General features: G+C 40.5%; 1 protein-coding gene across 2 annotated transcripts in view; it reads left to right on the top strand.

Moving 5' to 3' along the window:
* Positions 1–6,652, top strand: part of AQP9 (aquaporin 9) — a 37,129-nt gene extending 30,477 nt beyond the window's left edge. The window contains exons 5-6 of one of the 2 annotated variants that reach the window (XM_059915529.1): positions 1,313–1,530; positions 6,478–6,652. In XM_059915529.1, coding sequence (XP_059771512.1) covers positions 1,313–1,530; positions 6,478–6,652 — 393 coding nt within the window. The remainder of the gene's footprint in view (positions 1–1,312; positions 1,531–6,477) is intronic. The other variant, XM_059915530.1, reaches the window with a different exon arrangement.
* The last annotated feature ends 14,870 nt before the right edge of the window (positions 6,653–21,522 follow it).

Genomic DNA, 21,522 nt, shown 5'->3' with positions numbered 1-21,522 from the left:
CTGCCTTAATGACATTTAAACAAGCTGCATCCAAGCATCTGTCGTGTAGCCAATAGCACAACTATTCTGGTCTAAAATCACTTGCCTTGTTCTTATCCTGATTCTTCTGCTTATGAGCTGTGTGCCCTTGGGCAAGTTTCTTAACCTCTTTCTATCTACATTTCCTCACCTGTAAACTGTGAATAAACAGGATTTATCTCACCGATTGGTGTGAAGTTCTAATGAGAAAAAGCATATGAAGTAGCTGGCACATAATAAGTGTCTGGTAAATAGAAGCTATCATTTAGCTGTTAAAGTAAAATAACAGTTTGGAAATTTTAGAAACTAGAGAGTGGGGAAAATACCCACTGTACCACACCACTTCAGAATACCTGCTGTCATTGTATAATCTCTTACAACTTGTTTTTATGTTGTTTTCAAGTATAAAATATAATGCACATATTTTTCTTAATATCATAAGCATTTAAAAATGTTACCAGATAGCTCTTATATTTGTTTTTAATGGCTGTATAATAGACTATAGAATGGGCACTTCATAATATAGTTAGCCCTTTCCCTATTGATGTGGACTCCAGTTTTTCAATACTATAAATGATGCTTAATTATTTATTTGCATTTTTTTTTTATGATGTTTCCATATTTTAGATTATTTCCATGATGTGGTTCTCAAAATATCTAATCGGGTCAAATTCAGTACATAATCCTATGGATTTTTTTAAATGCATGTTGCTAAATTACTGATGAATTGCCTTTCAAAAGTGTAGTATGTGCTTAGTTTAATTAGGAAAGCCTGAGAGAAGTGGTATCAGTTCCCTAACACTTGGTATTGTTACTTTTTTTCATTGTGAATCAGTTTTTCCCTCTTATTTGTTTCTTAAATCTATTTTTCTTTTATGAATTTTCTTTTCATTTCCTTTGCCCATTCATCTATTGATGTCTCACACTGTTTTTCTCACCAATTTGAATGAGCCCCTTTGTTCATTTTTCCAGCCTGTAGCTTGCTCTCCATTTAGCTGGTAGTAGCTCAGCAGGATAGCGTAGTAAAGATAACAAACAGTCTCTAGAGCTGAACTCTCTGGATCCACACCTGACTGTCACTGATTGTGTCACCTTGGGCAGGTAACTAATCTGTAAAGGAGAATGATATCAGCACCCATGTCTAGGATTGCTGCAATAAGGGTCTGGCACAGAGTGCTCACCCAGCGTACGTTACTTATTACTAGGTTTGTTTTTAATGAGAGTGGGTGCATTTTGAGGTGGGCAAGGGGGAAGAATATAAGCTAAATCCCTTGTATATTTTCTCCCTCCCCAGGTAGTGGCCACCATGTTCCTCCTCATTGTCATCTTTGCCATTTTTGACTCAAGAAACTTGGGAGTCCCCAAAGGCCTACAGCCCATTGTCATTGGCTTCCTGATTGTTGTCATTTCTTCCTCTCTGGGAATGAACAGTGGCTGTGCCATGAACCCAGCTCGAGACCTGAGTCCCAGACTTTTCACTGCCTTGGCAGGTTGGGGGTTTGAGGTCTTCACGTAAGTAACAACGGTCAGGGAGGAGGGAGGAAGATTCACACTGTGCCTCAGTGGGGAAGGCTGTGCTTTGACCTGGAGATCCAAGAGAGTGCAGATGGGAGGGTGAGGTTAAGTGCATCCTCATCGTAAGTGTGGAACATATCACTGGTGATTTATGATATGGGGTGTGTGTGTGGGTGTGTGTGTGTGTGTGTGTGTGTGTGAGAGAGAGAGAGAGAAGGGGGAGGGAGACAAAGAGATAGACACAGCGACATAATCAGAGACAGAGAGAGAGACAAAGAGAGAAAGATAGAGAGGCTCTAGATAGATTCAAAGAGATAGGTTTGTCCTATATAATAATAATAATAATTTCTCAATTGGTATATGGTTTTATGTGACTATTTTGGATGTAGAACTTGTCTACATATTCACTTTGTGACAAAGGGGTAGAATTTCTATCTTCTGATACTACTATAGGGCTCTTTCTAGTGGATCATGCTAGCTTCGCTTCATTCATTCATTCAACAGATCTTCCTTGATCACCACCTATGCTGTGGTCACTGTGCCAGGCAAGGAAATTTGAAAATCAGATAAGACACTGGCCTTGAGCAATGTAACAAGTGCTCTGGTAACCCTTGAAACAAAGTACTAAGGCAACACAGAAGAGGGAGTGACTAGCTCTGCCCAGGGAAGTTGGGGGAGGCACCATAGAAGAAGTGAGTGCTGAGCTTATTCTTTTTTCTTTTTCTTTTGGCCATGCCATGTGGCTTGCGGGGTCTTAGTTCCCCAATCAGGGATCGAACCCTTGCCCTCGGCAGTGAAAGTGCGGAGTCCTGATCACTGGTTCTTGAATTCTTAAAGCATAAGAAATTCCTGGCAGAACAGGCATCAAAGAGAGCCTGTGCACAGGAAGTGGCAAGACCCCGTGCCTTACACCTCAGAATGTGCTGATGAAATATGCCAACTGCTGGTACCAAGCTCCCAAGACAAACTTTGCCCATTAATTCCTTCCCACTGTCCCCCCACTAAAGTCATGGTGGCCAGTCCTCATCCACTCATCACATCTCTCTCTGGGAAAGCCACCCACCTTTGTTCCCCAGGAAACAGGGCTCTAACATGGAGAAAGAGAAGCAGGGAAAACATGTGTGAGCAAATTTTAGTTTAATGTCTGCTGTGAGAACAAAACACTTGAGTGTCCCTAATGCTGACCTGTATATAGTTGTACACAAGTGATGACTTTATTTAAGAGTTTGGATTGCCTTCACCATCATGAAACACAAGCTACTGAAATCACTGACACCATTCTGATCACCACCACAGACAGCATTAGCATTACGCTATAGTGTAAGCATCATGAGGACAGAGCCCTTGACCATGTTTTCACTGCTGTGTCCACTGTGACTAGGATGGGGCCTGGCGCATAGAAAGCCTCAATAAAAGCTATTGAATAAAAGTATGGATAAATGCTATGTGACACACATGTCCTAGGAGATGAGGGATAAAAAAGAATCAAGAAACATTTCCTATCTTTAAGAAACGAACAATGCAGTGAATTTTCTAGAGCAGTGGTTCTCAGCCAGAGGTGATATTGCCCCTAGGGACATTTGGCAATGCCTGGAGACACTTTGGGTTGTCACAACTGGGGAGGGTGGGGGCAGATGTCACCAGCATCTAGTGGTAGAGGCCAGTAGAGGGATACTGCTAAGCATCTTACAGTATCCAGGACAGATCGCCACAACTAAGAATTACTCAGTCAAAAATGTTAAGACTGCCACAGTTGAGGAGCTCTCTTCCAGAATGATCATACTAGAACGTGAAAAGGTTGAAGAAAATGACAACTAGGAAGGATCATTTGTATTCTTCCAATGGACTGTCAAAAGCATACGTTAAAGATCTCCTTATTTCCAAAGCCCAGAATTGGCCCATGAGTTTCCTTTAATCCCAATTTCCTGAGGTTCACTCCAGGAGACCACTGCCCGCACCATCAAGACACCTCTGTGAGCTTCACACAGACACCGAGAACAAAGGTGCCCCATAGGGATGTGACCTCTATTTGAGCCCTGCTTGGTGATTCACCCAAAGTTCTAAGAGTGATGGTGGTTCTAAAGAGGTAGAGATCTTGCCTGTTTTCTTTGCTTTGTTGAGTATATGGCAGGAGACCATGTCTGTGGGAGAATGCTGAAATCACCTAATGCCAAACACTGAGCACCATGTCCCTTGTTAGCATCAGGGTCTTTTCCCCTCATTCATGCATTCATTCATCCATGCAGCTACCTGATTTCTTATTCAAGGCCCTGTGCTAAAGATGCCCTTCACTGTTGTTGCCCTTCACTGCTTTATTTACGTTCTATTTCAGAGTAGTGAGCATAGGCTCTTACACAGGTTGAAGCTGTCAAGTGCCATTAAAGAGATTTGACTAATTAACTCCAAGAGTTGAGAGAAGGTTTGTAGCTCCAAATTTGAGAATTATGGGGGTGGAAGTAGGGGCATTTTGTAGTAGTTGGACATGCTTAAACAGGGGACAGAGAGGATATTTCAGGCAGAGAGGATTCTGTATCCCAAGACAGAATGTTAAAATAACACATGATCTAGTTTAGTTGGAAGGGTGCGTGAAGAGGCTTGGAAGGGCAATTGTTTCAGACCATTACAGGACCTAGATTCCCAGAACGAGACTTTGGGGTTTTTGCTGCTCCCTCTTCTGTAGGTTATAGGGAGCAACAAAGGATTTAGGGCAGAAGTTTGACATGTTTAGAACTTCAATTTAGCAAAACTGATCCGACATTATTATATAGAACAGATTAAAAATGAGTAGAGGCAGCAGAAACCAGTTAGGAAATAGCTAGACTGACTGATAATCCTCAACCAAAAAGTTCCCAAGGAAACCTCTGAGGGATAACAGGACTCCAAAGTGTCCCTAAAGTGTCCCATCCTTTCAGGGTTCTACATCCAAGCTAAGCATCTCAGGGGACTTTCTAGTTTGGATCCACACCCAAGGTCTCAGATAAAACCGAGACTGCCTTGGATCCTCACTTGCCCCTGCACGGCACGGAGTGAGGATGACAGCGGGAGCAGGGCTCCAGCAGGTCTGACAAGGGCAAGACAGACCCTGGCTGACTCTTGCTTTTCCCTTAAGTATTAGGATGTAAGCAAGTGGTCTTCACTAATTCACTTTAAAGTGTTGATAACTTAGTGGATGAAGGATCTCAGGGGTATTGTTAATTTTTAAAATAGTTTAACCAAAGGAATGAATCCCTGATGACGGTACCGTAAGCAATTAACACAGACATATTTCTGGCATCCCCCAAATCACAGTGTGCAAATGACCTTGTTTACCTGTGAGGCCAGGCAGGGAACCGCATCAGAGCTCCTCCATTTAAGCCTTGTGACCCTGGTGCAACACATCCAGCTCAAGAGGGTCCAGCCAGTGAAAGGAGGACATGTGTGCTGGCAGATATCTTGGACCCTAATCTGTTAAATGACAGTAAGAGATTTGCCACAAACCAGTGATGGAAGTGATGGACCAAATAAGTGGCTTAACCTTGCTTCGTGTGCTTACCTGAAGAGAAGGCTGCTAGTTCTTTAAAGCCCAGGTGCCTCTCATAGAAAATTCCGCCTGGATTTGGAGGCATGGGAAAGGGCGCTGTGAGAACAGCTGAGTGCAGTGACCTCTTTCCAGTGCAGTAAGAGTGACATCTGCTGGCCACTGTGCTTAATCACAGTGCTCTTCCCCAGAGCCTGCGTTTATGGTCTTAAGATTTATTATCTTATTGTGAGCCTGCATTGATGATATAAGATTCAGGATCTAAGAAAGTGCTTGGATGATACAGGTGGAAGGGACCACTGTTCAGATGGAAGAATGAAGCTCAGAGATGAGGAGACTTTCCCAAAGACCTTGTGGACCCTCCTGAGATTAGAACTAAATCTCATGAATTCTAGGACAGGCCCCCTGTTCTGTGCTTATTTCCTTTATTATCCTTTCTAATAAAAAACTGATACAAACAAAAGGTCCCATGGAAATATGTATAGTTGTTAGGAATAAAAATAAAAATAGCAGCCATGAGTCCTTCCCCCAAATAGAACACTGTGAAATTCCCATGTGTAGTTGTGTTCCTCTTGTTTCCTCTGCCTCCTCTGCATTACTCTGAATTTTTTGTTCATAATTATCCTGCTTTTAAAAAGTTTTATCTCAAATGCACATATCCTTAAACAACATATTGTATAGTTTTACTTGCTTCTGACCACTCATGGTCCTTTCTACGGAATTATTTAAATGGATTTTCTATCTCCAAAAGAGATGGTGACAATTCGCAAAGGCACCTGCTTTCTCTCAGAACTATACCTCCAATACAATGTGCTGACATTGAGGATTTCTGGAGGGGAGAGGGAAACATGGCAGAAAGTCCTTATCAGAGAGTAAGTTTAAGTAAGCTGTGACCTCAAAATATAAGTACTGAACTAAATTATATTTAGTAGGTAATTCATATCTCTACCTTTGATTTTTTTAAATTCACTTATTGGCAAATGTTTCCTGATTGTTTATTTTGTAATTGCCCTCATATACCAATCATGTCCAGGAATCTCTCCACATCTCCCAACCATTCATAATCCCCAAGACTCATTATTTCAGTTTGAGGGGAAGGCAACTCCTGAATAATCGACCTGAACTTTCCCTAAATGCCCTCAATTGTAGCCATGGGTTCGGGGACTATATTTTCTGAAAGGAAAATAAACGGGTCATTTCTCTCACAAGTACTAACAGGAGAATGGAATAGATCATCTGAAATCAGGTATACTGCAAAATCTAGGATGATGGTTGCCAAGCTACAGTGAGTGCCGTTATACCTAGCTCTTGCTGATTTAAAAGGGAGTCATGAGCATGAGAAATGACTAGCTGGTTAGTGAATAACTAGCAGTAATACCAGGAAGAAGGCCAAGTGGTGTATCACTAATTTCTTTGTTTGATTTCAGAGCTGGAAATAACTTCTGGTGGATTCCTGTAGTGGGCCCTTTTGTTGGTGCTATCATTGGAGGCCTCATCTATGTTCTTGTCATTGAAATCCACCACCCGGATCCTAACCCAGACTGCGAGGAAGAACAGCCAGAGGACAAACCAGAGAAACATGAACTTAATGTGATAATGTAATAGCACGCTCAGTTCTGGGTTTACAATGGGCTACCTACTGGGCCTTACATTTCACAAAGCACTTTCACACACATTATCTAATTTAATCCTATAGTCACTGTCTGGGGTAAATATCATGCTGCTCATCTTTCAAATAAGGAAACAAAACCTCAGGGAAGTTGAGTTGCCTAAGGTCACATGGAAAGTTGAACATCACTGAATGCATCCTATACCTTTCAGAAGATTAATAACTGGATGAAAACCTTGGCCAGCCCCTCCTGGCCGGCCAGAAGTGGGACTGGCAGCTGCCAGAACATGTACTCCTTCTGGGCATCATTCTTCTGGATCCTAAGTTACGAAGACCGCCATTGTCTGGTTTTCTTCCCACTGTTACTGAAGCACTAACAAAGGAAAGAGGTAGCCATTAGATCATATTTTTCATCTGCTGAAGAACATTATCAGAGGCCTCCCTTCCTAAGCCACGCTTAGTCTTGCTAAGTCTTGATCTTCCTTCCCTGTCAATTCCAACACTGTACATTCCAGGAATTTCCTCTTGGTCAGGGTCCTCCCTGTCACTTTGGTCAAAAGAGTCTGTGAATTACAAGCACCAGAGAAATTGCTCTACATCAAGTGATGCACCTTCACTCAAACTGTTATAAAGCTCAGAATTCCCAGAGTTATCCAGTTTCTCAACTGCTTTGTGATGATAAAAAAACAACAAAAAGCACATGTGAATGTCTCCAGGGGCCTATAATAGACTGTAATAGACTGATATATGGAATTCTTTATTTCTCTGAAACTACTTGGCATTTCCTATTTGAAATAAATTTGGGGTGAGGTTTTTTTTTTGGAGTTTTAATAAGTATTAAGATCGCTAAGTACACTTAGTTCAGAGGTTGTCTGTCCTGTCTACAAATTGAGATCTCTGGGGAGCTTTTTAAAAAATGCTAATGCTCAGTTGGTCATTGGTAAACATCTCAGGTGATTCTAATGTGCAGCCAGTGTTGAGAACACTGACTTGGTTAAAGTACATGGGTATCCTTGAGAACCATGTCTAGTGGTGACCGGGTAATTCCTGGTAGGATCCTCAGTTTTGGGATCCTCAGGGATTAGAGAGCAGTGGTTCTCAGTAGGGGACAGTTTGCTCCTTCACAGTCCTACCTACTACCTCTGCAAGGGGACGTTTGGCTATGTCTGGGGACATTTTTGGTTGTCACAGCTGGGGCAGGAGCATTTCTAGCACCTAGTGGGTAGAAGTCAGAGACGCTGCTAACCATCCCACCACGCACAGGACAGCCTCCCCTGCAGTAAAGAAGTATCCATCCCCAAATGTCTACAGTGCGGAGGTTAAGAGACCCTGGATTCAAGAAAAGAGGAGTAAGAGAAGACACTGAAATCCTGTGCCCTGATCCAAGTTCTTTCAAAAACAGAGATGCCAGATGAGTCAGGGCAGACCCTGGGGATGGATTATACCTCTTAGAGCAAGAAGTAATCCCAAATTCGAGTTTTCAGGTTGGACTATGGAATCTGTGATCCACGCAGGTGCTCTTAAACACTACTTGGTGATTAATGACTAGAATTATGAAGAGGAAATGTACACTTATGGAAATTAACCCCAGGAAGGTTTTTTTAAATGGAAAAAAAATGTCCTCTGGTTCAAGGTGCTTACACTCAAATCCTCCCCCTTCCCCAGTTTACAAGTGGGTGTGCCTGGGTCAGGTTCTTATCCAAGAGAGTTTATAGTGTTGAATGACATGTGTCAGAAGTCAGTTAGAGCCTACCTACCTTTAAAAAATAGATTCTTTAGGAGGTAGAAATGCAACATCTTTCCTCCTCTCTTCCTTGTCAATCACAAAACGTAATAGAAGCATTTATTTTAATGTCAAAGATGGAATTTCTCTATGATTCCCCAACCAGTTGAGATCTCAGAGCATGCCGAGGGTTGTAGGACTTTTCTAACCTTTAAGAGCCAGAGTTAATATTCAGCTGTTGAACAGAATATGTGGGGTAAAAACGTCACATTTAAAAATCCAAATCTTAAGATATAAATTATTTCCTTTAAATTGCTTACACACACACACTTGCCTTATTTAAAGGTATGTCAGTGTTCAAAAATGTCATCATGGAAAAATAATTACAACTTCCAGTTATAGAGAATGGTTTACAAGTTTTGTTTAGCCACAGAACCTACTGTTCAAATAAAATCTTATATGGTATCCACAAGTAAAGCAGAGCTGCTATAAATAGAAAGAGGGCAGGAAAGAGGATGTGAGTTTCATCCTGCCTGTGATATCATCTCACATACCACCCCCAATGCAGCCACTGAAGGGTCTCTGAAGAGAAACTCTGTGTGTGTGGTGGGGGACGCCATTTGAAAACCATTGATAAAGAATTTGGGACAAGTTGTTACTAAAAATTTTTATAAAAGTTTCAAGTATAGAACCTACAAAAAGCGATGTTAGTTCAATCTCAGGTAATTTGTCAAAGACTTCTTAGTAAGTGTATTTAGATAAGTTAAACAGAATTACTCAACCTACCAAATATCACCCACAAAGAAATTTTTTATATCAAGTTGTTTATCAATTCTCAGACTGAGGATTTGTTTACTTATCACAGTATATGGAGAGAAACAGTGGTAGACCTGGTCAGGTTTACTGACTCTCTAAGTCTCTATAAAAATAAATAGGTACACAGTTGATGACGGATAAATATAGATAGATAAATGATATTTAGATAGATAAATATAGATAGACAGACAGACAGACAGGTAAATAGACTGATCCACCAAGCCCCAACTTCTTTCTTGTTGCTGGAAATGGAGTAGCTCTATCAAGAAACGTAGTCTCAAGATTAATAAAGGAAGGCCTCCATAAAACTGAACATGAATAAGTGAACTGAGTTAGCTGAGAGAATCCACGGAACTGTGTGAGGATGGACATGTTGTCCAAGCATAGCTTGACTCTATCACCTCTCCAGGGCTACATTATGTCTTTTGTAGACTTTAGGCATGTTTGCCTTCATGGGCCCCTTCCCTCACAGAAAATTTTATTGCTTAAATTATGTTTTATGACTGCACTGGTGGCAAGCTAGACTATATTATTATGTTTTATATCATGTTAGAAGACACTAAAACATTTTCCTGGTCTGCTAAAAATATCCTGGGCTCTAGCACGCCCCCTGCTGTCCCAGAGCTCAGTCATACTGCAGCCTCTTCCTCCTTGGGGTCCTCAACACCCTGCCTGTGGGGTCTCAGGAAACACGGCCAAGGGCAGAGGAAGGATGGAAACAGAGGAGAGCCTTGGAAGTCCTAGAAGTTGTGAGGATACTCTGGAGGCCAGGTCTGAGGCCTGAGGCCATGGGGACCATCCACATCTTGGCCCTTCTCTCTCCTTCTCAAGCACTGAGCAGGAAGGGGCCTTCTTGACCTTCTGAGAAGGAATCAGGGAGGTCCTGGGGCGCCATAAGCTCCAGAGACCCTGTAATATGTGGGTGTCCCTGGTCTTGCCATTATTGTACTCCTTGTCTATCCTCAGCTGCAGCCATACAAGCCTCTGTCCTGATCCTTGAACCCACCACACAAGCTCCTGCCACAGGACCTTTGCACTTGATGTTTCTCTTGCCTGAAATTTCCTATACCACTTCCTTCAGGTCTGCTCAAATGTCACCACATTTGTCAGGTATTTCTGACAACCCTGTCACTCCCTATCCTCTTCCCTTCTTAATCTTTTTCCACAGCACTTACTACCATCTCTAAAACACACATATTCCTGGACTTCCCTGGTGGAGCAGTGGTTAAGAATCCACCTGCCAATGCAGGGGACACAGGTTCGATCCCTGGTCTGGGAAGATCTCACATGCTGCGGAGCAACTAAGCTGGTGAGGCACAACTACTGAGCCTGCACTCTAGAGCCCACGAGCCACAACTACTGAGCCCACACTCTAGAGCCCACGAGCCACAACTACTGAGCCCATGTGCCACAACTGCTGAAGCCTGCGCACCTAGAGCCCACGCTCCACAACAAGAGAAGCCACTGCAATGAGAAGCCTGCATACGACAACGAAGAGTAACCCCCGCTCACCACAACTAAAGAAAGCCTGCGCACAGCAACAAAGACCCAATGCAGCCAAAAAATAAATTTAAAAAACATATATTTTTAAAACATAAATAAATAAATAAATAAAACACACATATTCCTTATTAAGCATGTTGGGTTTTGCCTGCTCCTCCCACTGGAATAGAAGCCCCATGCTTGCAGGACTTCTTGCTCTTTTATTCACCACTGCTGCTCCAGTGCCTGGAACATGGTAGCTGCTCAATAGGTGTTTGGAGAAGGAATGAAAGAATGGATTGTAGAGTGAGACTCTTTGGGTTCAAATCCTGGTTTCTCAGGATTTTACTACTAGGACAGTAGCCGAGTTACTTAGCCTCAGTTTAGTCATCTATTAAGTGGGGCTAAAAATAGTGAGATAATCAATGCCAAGTTCTTAAAACAGTTCCAGGCTCAAGGTATGTATTCAATGAATATGAACTGTTGCTGCTGTAGCAGCAGCTATTGTTACTATTATTAATGGCATTCTAATGTGCTGTAGTTTGATGACATGGAGTGAGGAAATCAGAATTTGGTCACAAGCTCTTCTCTTACTCTCTGTAGTTTAATAATTCTCAGTTACATGTATCTTCCAAAAACTATCTTTCAAATACTTAACAATCCAGTTTTATTGTCCACTCTAACAGAAGTCAGTGGGATTGCCTTCATTTTTTTTTTTATTATGGAAGATTTTTTAAATATACCATAGTAGGAAATAGTATCATGCTAGTACAATAGTATAACAGACTCCCAACCAGCTTCAACAGTTGCCAGCACATAGTCAACATGGTTTCATCAATACCTCCTCTCTGTTTCTCACTACTCTCCCTAGGATTATTTTTTGAAGCAAATCCCAGACATGATATAATTGTATTCATGGATATTTAATATGTATATCTAAAAGATAAGGATTCTTTTAAAAAACAGAAACAAAAACAAAATACCATTATCACACATAAAAATAATTATCAATAATTTCTTAATATCATCAAATATCCAGTCACAGTTCACAATTCTAGTGAGACTGTCCTTCAACCCCAGTTAATAATGTGGAATCTGTGAAAACTGAAAAGAGGGGATTTACTCTGATGTCTAATTGTTCAGGAGAACATGGGGCACAAGTTTACCTCAGTTTGTAGCACAAGTTTACCTCAGTTCTGTACCCTTGTATCAGAGTCTTCTGTAAGATTTTTTGCAAAATATTTTCATTTTTATACCAAAAGGAAAATGTGTTTGTCTACTATTACTAAAAGTAGCCATCTGCCAGGAGTGAAATTATTTTTAGAAAGAGAGGAAGTCTTGAATTTACCTGAATCGCAGAAAAGGCCTTTAGTGACTATTGTTACATCAAAAAATGCACACTCCATAAACTGCTTATACTTTAAAAGCTAAAACACACTGTAGAAAGAAATCCAAATATTTAACATCCATGCAGCCCTATGCAAGGGAGTCACTGTGACTGAAGCTTCTCCACCTGGAGTAGTGGTGTTTATTTGATACTTCCTGTTTATTGTTTGTTTTTGTTTATACTTTTTGCCCAATGACTTCAGACCTTTAGAAAAAAAGCTAATACTTCCCAACTTTTGCATGAAGGAAATTACCTCTACCAAAGGCGGTTCTGATGGTCCTCAGCTGGCAGATCTCATCTGCTGATATACAGAGAATTAGATTCTAATTTAATAGATGATATATTTACAGCCAAAAAGACCTCTGTGGATCAAGGAGCAAAGAGGACCATGCACCGCAGAGGACGATCCAGGAGCCTGCTCTTAGCCTGGGGCCAAGGGAAGGGAATAGATGTTTTGTTGCTGAATCACAGACCTCTGGAATAAGACCATGGAAGGAGTCTGTGCAAACACAGGTTGGTGGCTAAGTGGCTAGTCCTCAAGAGGTCAGGCTTTACAGACAACCAGACTGAATTCTGATCCACTGCTGAATAGCTGTGTGACCCTCTAGACCTCAGCCTCTTTATCCATAAAATGGGAATGATACTAGCACTCGCCTTCTATGTGTTGTTGGAAGTATTTAGAAAATGCCTGTGGAACACTTAACACAGAGCCTGGAATTTACTTTCCTCTTCATTAGTGTCAGCTGATTCTATTACTATTTCACATTTACAAATTCAGCTGTATATCTGCTTTGCTAACATAAAAAAACGTTGCAGAAAAATCTCCAGGAGTGTAAATTTGCTGACACTTAAATAATCCAAGTCATGTGACTGACTTAGATTTGACAGTTTTCTTCATATACTCAGGTGCAAAGAACTTGCACAGGGCCATGTTTAGTTCATGAATTACAGAGTCTGCTTCAATAAAGAAGCTAACCAAATTACTTAATTGCCTAATAGAGCTACCAAATTTATCCAAAAATCTATCAAAAATAAAAATGATTTACATATTTAATGCAATTCCCATCAAAATTTCAGCACGCTTTTTTTATAGAAATTTACAAACTGGTTCTAAAATGTATGTGCAGGGGGGCGCCTTCAAGATGGTGGAGGAGTAAGACATAGAGATCACCTTCCTCCCCACAAATATATCAGAAATACATCTACATGTGGAACAACTCCTACAGAACACCTACTGAACGCTGGCAGAAGACCTCAGACTCCCCAAAAGGCAAGAAACTCCCCACGTACCTGGGTAGGGCAAAAGATAAAAGAAAAAACAGAGACAAAAGAATAGGGACGGGACCTGCACCTCTGGGAGGGAGCTGTGAAGGAGGAAGAGTTTCCACACACTAGGAAGCCCCTTCACTGGCAGAGATGGGGGATAGCGGTGGGGAAGCTTCGGTGCAATGGAGGAGAGCGCAGCAACAGGGGTGCGGAGGGCAAAGCGGAGAGATTCCCGCACAGAGGATAGGTGTCAAAAAGCACTCACCAGCATGAGAGGCTTGTCTGCTCACCCGCCGGGACGGGCAGGGGCTGGGAGCTGAGGCTATGGCTTTGGAGGTCAGATCCCAGGGAGAGGACTGGGGTTGGTTGCGTGAACACAGCCTGAAGGGGGCTAGTGCACCACAGCTAGCCGGAAGGGAGTCCGGGAGAAAGTCTGGAACTGCCTAAAAGGCAAGAAGAGACCGTTGTTTTGGGGCGCACGAGGAGAGGGGATTCAGAGCACCGCCTAAACAAGCTCCAGAGACGGGTGTGAGCCGCGGCTATTAGCGCGGACCCCAGAGCCGGGTGTGAGACACTAAGGCTGCTGCTGCAGCCACCAAGAAGCCTGTGTGCAAGCACAGGTCACTATCCACACTTCCCCTCTCGGGAGCCCGTGCAGCCCGCCACTGCCAGGGTCCCGTGATCCAGGGACAACTTCCCCAGGAGAATACACAGCACACCTCAGGCTGTTGCAACGTCACGCGAGCCTCTGCCGCCACAGGCTCACCCTGCATTCTGTACCCCTCCCTCCCCTTGGCCTGAGTGAGCCAGAGCCCCCGAATCAGCTGATCCTTTAACCCCGGCCTGTCGGAGTGAAGAACAGATGCCCTCAGGTGACCTACACTCAGAGGCGGGGCCAAATCCAAAGCTGAACCCCAGGAGCTGTGCAAACAAAGAAGAGAAAGGGAAATCTCTCCTAGCAGCCTCAGGAGCAGCGGATTAAATCTCCACAATCAACTTGATGTACCCTGCATCTGTGGAATACCTGAATAGACAACGAATCATCCCAAAATTGAGGCAGTGGACATTGGGAGCAACTGTAGACTTGGGGTTGGCTTTCTGCACCTAATTTGTTTCTGATTTTATGTTTATCTTAGTTTAGTATTTAGAACTTATTATCATTGGTAGATTTGTTTATTGATTTGGTTGTTCGCTTCCTTTTTAAATTTTTATATATATATATATTTTTTCTTTTTCTCTTTTTGTGAGTGTGTATGTGTATGCTTCTTTGTGTGATTTTGTCTGTATAGCTTTGTTTTTGCCATTTGTCCTAGGGTTCTGACTGTCCTTTTTTTTTTTTTTTTTTTAAGTATAGTTTTTAGTGCTTGTTATCTTTGGTGGATTTGTTTTTTCGTTTGGTTGCTCTCTTCTTTCTTTTTTTTTATTACTTTTTTATTTTTAACTTTTTTTTCTATTTCAATAACTTTCTTTTCATTCCTTTCTCCCTTCCTTCCTTCCTTCCTTTTTTCTTTCTTTTTTTTTTTCCTCCCTTTTCTTCTGAGCCTTGTGGCTGACAGGGTCTTGGTGCTCTGGCCGGGTGTCAGGCCTGAGCCTCTGAGGTGGAAGAGCTGAGGTCAGGACATTGGTCCACCAGCGACCTCCTGGCCCCATGTAATATCAAACAGCAAAAGCTCTCCCAGATATCTCCATCTCAATGTTAAGGCCCAGCTCCACTCAACGACCAGCAAGCTACAGTGCTGGACACCCTATGACAAACAACTAGGAAGACAGGAACACAAACCCACCCATTAGCACAGAGGCTGCCTAAAATCATAATAAGTTCACAGACACCCCAAAACACACCACCAGACGTGGTCCTGCCTACCAGAAAGACAAGATCCAGCCTCATCCACCAGAACACAGTCAGCAGCCCCGTCCACCAGGAAGCCTACACAACCCACTGAACCAACCTTAGCCACTGGGGACAGACACCAAAACCAACGGGAACTACAAACCTGCAGCCTGCGAAATGGAGACCCCAAACACAGTAAGTTAAGCAAAATGAGAAGACAGAGAAATACACAGCAGATGAAGGAGCAAGGTAAAAACCCACCAGACCAAACAAATGAACAGGAAATAGGCAGTCTACCTGAAAAAAAATTCAGAGTAATGATAGTAAAGATGATCCAAAATCTTGGAAATAGAATGGAAAAAATACAAGAAACGTTTAACAAGGATCTGGAAGAACTAAAAAGCAAACAAACAATGATAAACAACATAATAAATGAAATTTAAAATTCTCTAGAAGGAATCAATAGCAGAATAACTGAGGCAGAAGAACGGATAAGTGACCTGGAAGACAGAATAGTGGAAATAACTACCACAGAGCAGAATAAAGAAAAAAGAAAGAAGAGAATTGAGGACAATCTCAGAGACCTCTGGGACAACATTAAATGCACCAACATTCGAATTATAGGGGCCCCAGAAGAACAAGAGAAAAAAAAAAGGGACCGAGAAACTATTTGAAGACATTATACTTGAAAACTTCCCTAATATGGGTAAGGACACAGTCAACCAAGTCCAGGAAGCGCAGAGAGTCCCATACAGGATAAATCCAAGGAGAAACACATCAAGACACATATTAATCAAAGTATTAAAAATTAAATACAAAGAAAAAATGTTAAAAGCAGCAAGGGAAAAGCAACAAATAACATACAAGGGAATCCCCATAAGGTTAACAGCTGATCTTTCAGCAGAAACTCTGCAAGCCAGAAGGGAGTGGCAGGACATATTTAAAGTGATGAAAGGGAAAAACCTACAACCAAGATTACTCTAACCAGCAAGGAACTCATTCAGATTCGACAGAGAAATTAAAACCTTTACAAACAAGCAAAAGCTAAGAGAATTCAGCACCACCAAACCAGCTTTACAACAAATGCCAAAGGAACTTCTCTAGGCAGGAAACACAAGAGAAGGAAAAGACTTAAAATAAGAAACCCAAAACAATTAAGAAAATGGTAATAGGAACATACGTATTGATAACTACCTTAAATGTAAATGGATTAAATGCTCCAACCAAAAGACATAAACTGGCTGAATGGATACAAAAACAAGACCCGTTCATATGCTGTCTACAAGAGACCCACTTCAGACCTAGGGACACGTATAGACTGAAAGTGAGGGGATGGAAAAAGATGTTCCATGCAAATGGAAACCAAAAGAAAGCTGGATTAGCAATTCTCATATCAGAAAAGATAGACTTTAAAATAAAGACTATTACAAGAGACAAAGAAGGACACTACATAATGATCAAGGGATCAATCCAAGAAGAAGATAGAACAATGGTAAATAACTATGCACCCAACATAGGAGCACCTCCTATGTTGGGTGCATAAATATTTACAACTGTTATAAGGCAAATGTTAACAGCCATAAAAGGGGAAATCAACAGCAACGCAATCATAGTAGGGGACTTTAACACCCCACTTTCACCAATGGACACATCTTCCATAATGAAAATAAATAAGGAAACACAAGCTTCAAATGATACATTAAACAAGATGGACTTAATTGATATTTATAGGACATTCCATCCAAAAAACAGCACATTACACTTTGTTCTCAAGTGCTCATGGAACATTCTCCAGGATAGATTATATCTTGGGTCACAAATCAAGCCTTGGTAAATGTAAGAAAATTGAAATCATAGCAAGTATCTTTTCTGACCACAATGCTATGAGACTGCTATCAATTACAGGAAAAAAACTGTAAAAAATACAAACACATAGAGGCTAAACAATACACTACTAAATAACCAAGAGATCACTGAAGAAATCAAAGAGGAAATCAAAAAATACCTAGAAAAAAATGACAATGAAAACATGATGACCCAAAACCTATGGGATGCAGCAAAAGCAGTTCTAAGAGGGAATTTTATAGCAAGACAATCCCTCCTCAAGAAACAAGAAACATCTCAAGTAAACAACCTAACCTTACACCTAAGGCAAATAGAGAAAGAAGAACAAAAAACCCCCAAACTTAGCAGAAGGAAAGAAATCATAAAGATCAGATCAGAAATAAATGAAAACAAAATGAAGGAAATGATAGCAAAGATCAATAAAACTAAAAGCTGGTTCTTTGAGAAGATAAACAAAATTGATAAACCATTAGCCAGACTCATCAAGAAAAAAAGGGAGAAAACTCAAATCAGTAGAATTAGAAATGAAAAAGGAGAAGTAACAACTGACACTGCAGAAATACAAAGGATCATGAGAGATTACTACAGGCAACTCTATGCCAATAAAATGGACAACCTGGAAGAAATGGACAAATTCTTAGAAAAGCACAACCTTCTGAGACTGAACCAAGAAGAAATAGAAAATATAAACAGACCAATCACAAGCACTGAAATTGAGACTGTGATTAAAAATCTTCCAACAAACAAAAGCCCAGGACCAGATGGCTTCACTGGCGAATTCTATCAAACATCTAGAGAAGAGCTAACACCTATCCTCAAACTCTTCCAAAATATAGCAGAGGGAGGAACACTCCCAAACTCATTCTATAAGGCCACCATCACCCTGATACCAAAACCAGCCAAAATGCCACAAAAAAGAAAACTACAGGCCAATATCACGGATGAACATAGATGCAAAAATCCTCAACAAAATACTAGCAAACAGAATCCAACAGCACATTCAAAGGATCATACACCATGATCAAGTGGGGTTTATTCCAGGAATGCAAGGATTCTTCAATATACGCAAATCAATCAATGTGATACACCATATTAACAAATTGAAGAATAAAAACCATATGATCATCTCAATAGATGCAGAAAAAGCATTCAACAGAATTCAACACCGTTTATAATAAAAAACCCTCCAGAAAGTAGGCATAGAGGGAACTTACCTCAACATAATAAAGGCCATATATGACAAACCCACAGCCAACATCATCCTCAATGGTGAAAAACTGAAACCATTTCCACTAAGATCAGGAACAAGATAAGGTTGCCCACTCTCACCACTATTATTCAACAGAGTTTTGGAAGTTTTAGCCACAACAATCAGAGAAGAAAAAAATAAAAGGAATCCAAATCGGAAAGGAAGTAAAACTATCACTGCTTGCAGATGACATGATACTATAAACAGAGAATCCTAAAGATGCTACCAGAAAACAACTAGAGCTAATCAATGAATTTGGTAAAGTATCAGGATACAAACTTAATGCACAGAAATCTCTTGCATTCCTATACACTAATGATGAAAAATCTGAATGGGAAATTAAGAAAACACTCCCATTTACCACTGCAACAAAAAGAATAAAATATCTAGGAATAAACCTACCTAAGGAGAGAAAAAACCTGTATGCAGAAAACTACAAGACACTGATGAAAGAAATTAAAGATGATACAAACAGATGGAGAGACATACCATGTTCTTGGATTGGAAGAATCAACATGGTGAAAGTGACTATACTACACAAAGCAGTCTACAGATTCAATGCAATCCCTATCAAACTACCAATGGCATTTTTCACAGAACTACAACAAAAAATGTCACCATCTGTATGTAAACACAAAAGACCGTGAATAGCCAAAACAATCTTGAGAAAGAAAAACCGAGCTGGAGGAATCAGGCTCCCTGACTTCACACTATACTACAAAACTACAGTAATCAAGACAGTATGGTACTGGCACAAACACAGAAATATAGATCAGTGGAACAGGATAGAAAGCCCAGAGATAAACCCACTCACACATGGTCACCTTATCTTTGATAAAGGGGGCAAGCATATACAATGGAGAAAAGACAGCCTCTTCAATAAGTGGTGCTGGGAAAACTGGACAGCTACAGGTAAAAGACTGATATTAGAACATTCCCTAACACCATACACAAAAATGGACTCCAAATGGATTAAAGACCTAAATGAAAGGCCAGGCACTATAAAACTCTTAGAGGAAAACATAGGCAGAATACTCTATGACATAAATCACAGCAAGATCCTTTTTGACCCACCTCCTAGAGAAAGGGAAATAAAAACAAAAATAAACATATGGGACCTAATGAAACTTAAAAGCTTTTGCACAGCAAAGGAAACCATCAACAAGATGAAAAGACAACCCTCAGAATGGGAGAAAATATTTGCAAATGAAGCAACTGACAAAGGATTAATCTCCAAAATATACAAGCAGCTCAGGCAGCTCAATATCAAGAAAACAAAGAACCCAATCCAAAAATGGGCAGAAGACCTAAATTGACATTTCTCCAAAGAAGATACACAGATTGCCAACAAACACACGAAAGGATGCTCTACATCACTAATCATTAGAGAAATGCAAATCAAAAATACAATGAGGTATCACCTCACACCAGTCAGAATGGCCATCATCAAAAAGTCTACAAACAATAAATGCTGGAGAGGGTGTGGAGAGAAGGAACCCTCTTGCACTGTTGGTGGGAATGTAAATTGATACAGCCACTATGGAGAACAGTATGGAGGTTCCTTAAAAAACTACAAATAGAACTACCATACGACCCAGCAATCCCACTACTGGGCATATACCCTGAGAAAACCATAATTCAAAAAGAGTCATGTACCACAATGTTCATTGCAGCTCTATTTATAATAGCCAGGACATGGAAGCAACCTAAGTGTCCATCGACAGATGAATGGATAAAGAAGATGTGGCATATATATACAATGGAATATTACTCAGCCATAAGAAGAAACGAAATTGAGTTATTTGTAGTGAGGTGGATGGACACAGAGACTCATACAGAGTGAAGTAAGTCAGAAGGAGAAAAACAAATACCGTATGCTAACACATATATATGGAATCTTAAAAAAAAAAAATGGTTCTGAAGAACCTAGGAGCAGGACAGGAATAAAGATGCAGACACAGGGAATAGACTTGAGGACATGGGGAGGGGGAAGCTAGGACGAAGTGAGAGAGTGGCATGGACCTAAATACACTACCAAATGTAAAATAGATAGCTAGTGGGAAGCAGCCACAAAGCACAGGGAGATCAGCTCGGTGTTTTGTGTCCACCTAGAGGGGTGGGATAGGGAGGATGGGAGGGAGACGTAAGAGGGAGGGGATATGGGGATATATGTATATGTATAGCTGATTTACTTTGTTATACAGCAGAAAGTAACACACCATTGTAAAGCAATTATACCCCAATAAAGATGTTTAAAAAAAATAAAATAAAATGTATGTGTAAATACAAAGGAGCTAGGAGAGCCAAAACAAACTTGAAAAAGAGGAACAAAGTTAGAGGACTTATACTATATAATATTAAGACTTTCTATAAAGCTATCGTAATCAAGACAGTATGCTATTGGCATAAGGAGGGACAAATAGATAAATGGAACAGAATAGAGAATTCAGACTTTGACCCATGCTTATGCAGTAAATTGATTTTCAGTAAAGGAGCCCATACAATCCTATAGAGAAAGGAGACTGTTTTCAGCAAATGGTACTGAACAACTAGAAAAAAGGAAACCTTGACTCCTACTTCAGGGTAACCTAATGCACAAAAAATAATTCAAGATGGATCACAGACTTCAGAATAAAAGCCAAAACTATTAAGCTTTTAGAGAAAAACATGGGAGGATATATTGCCATCTTAGCAGAAGTAGAAAAATCATTTGACAAAAATTCAAAACACTTTTATTATAAAAAACACTCAACAAATTAGTAATAGAAGGGAACTTCTTTAATGGGATAAAGGGAATCTACATAAAAACACAAAGCAACATCACACTTAATGGTGAAAAACTGAAATCTTTCCCCCATAGATCAGGAACAAGACAAGGTTGTCCACTCTGGTACATCTATTCAACATTTTATTGGACGTTATAGCAATTAGGCAAGAAAAAGAAGTAAAAGACAGCTAGATTGGAAAACACAAAGTAAAACTACTTCTATTTTGAAATGACATGATATTTCATGTAGGAAATCCTAAAGATTTCACACACAAAAAAGTCATTGGATATAATAAATGAGTTTAGCAAGTTTGCAGGACAGATCAAAAAAACAAAAATAGATTTTATTTCTATACACTAGCAACAAACCATCTGAAAACAAAATGACGAAAACAATTCCATTTACAATAGTACCAAAAAGAATAACATTTACAAATAAATTTAATGAAAGACATGCAAGTCTTGTATACTGAAAACTACAAAACATTATTTTGGGA

Source organism: Balaenoptera ricei, chromosome 2, assembly GCF_028023285.1.
Source record: "Balaenoptera ricei isolate mBalRic1 chromosome 2, mBalRic1.hap2, whole genome shotgun sequence".
Classification (NCBI taxonomy): domain Eukaryota; kingdom Metazoa; phylum Chordata; class Mammalia; order Artiodactyla; family Balaenopteridae; genus Balaenoptera; species Balaenoptera ricei.
Note: the sequence above shows the minus strand (reverse complement) of the source record. Positions and strands in the feature narration are given on the sequence as shown.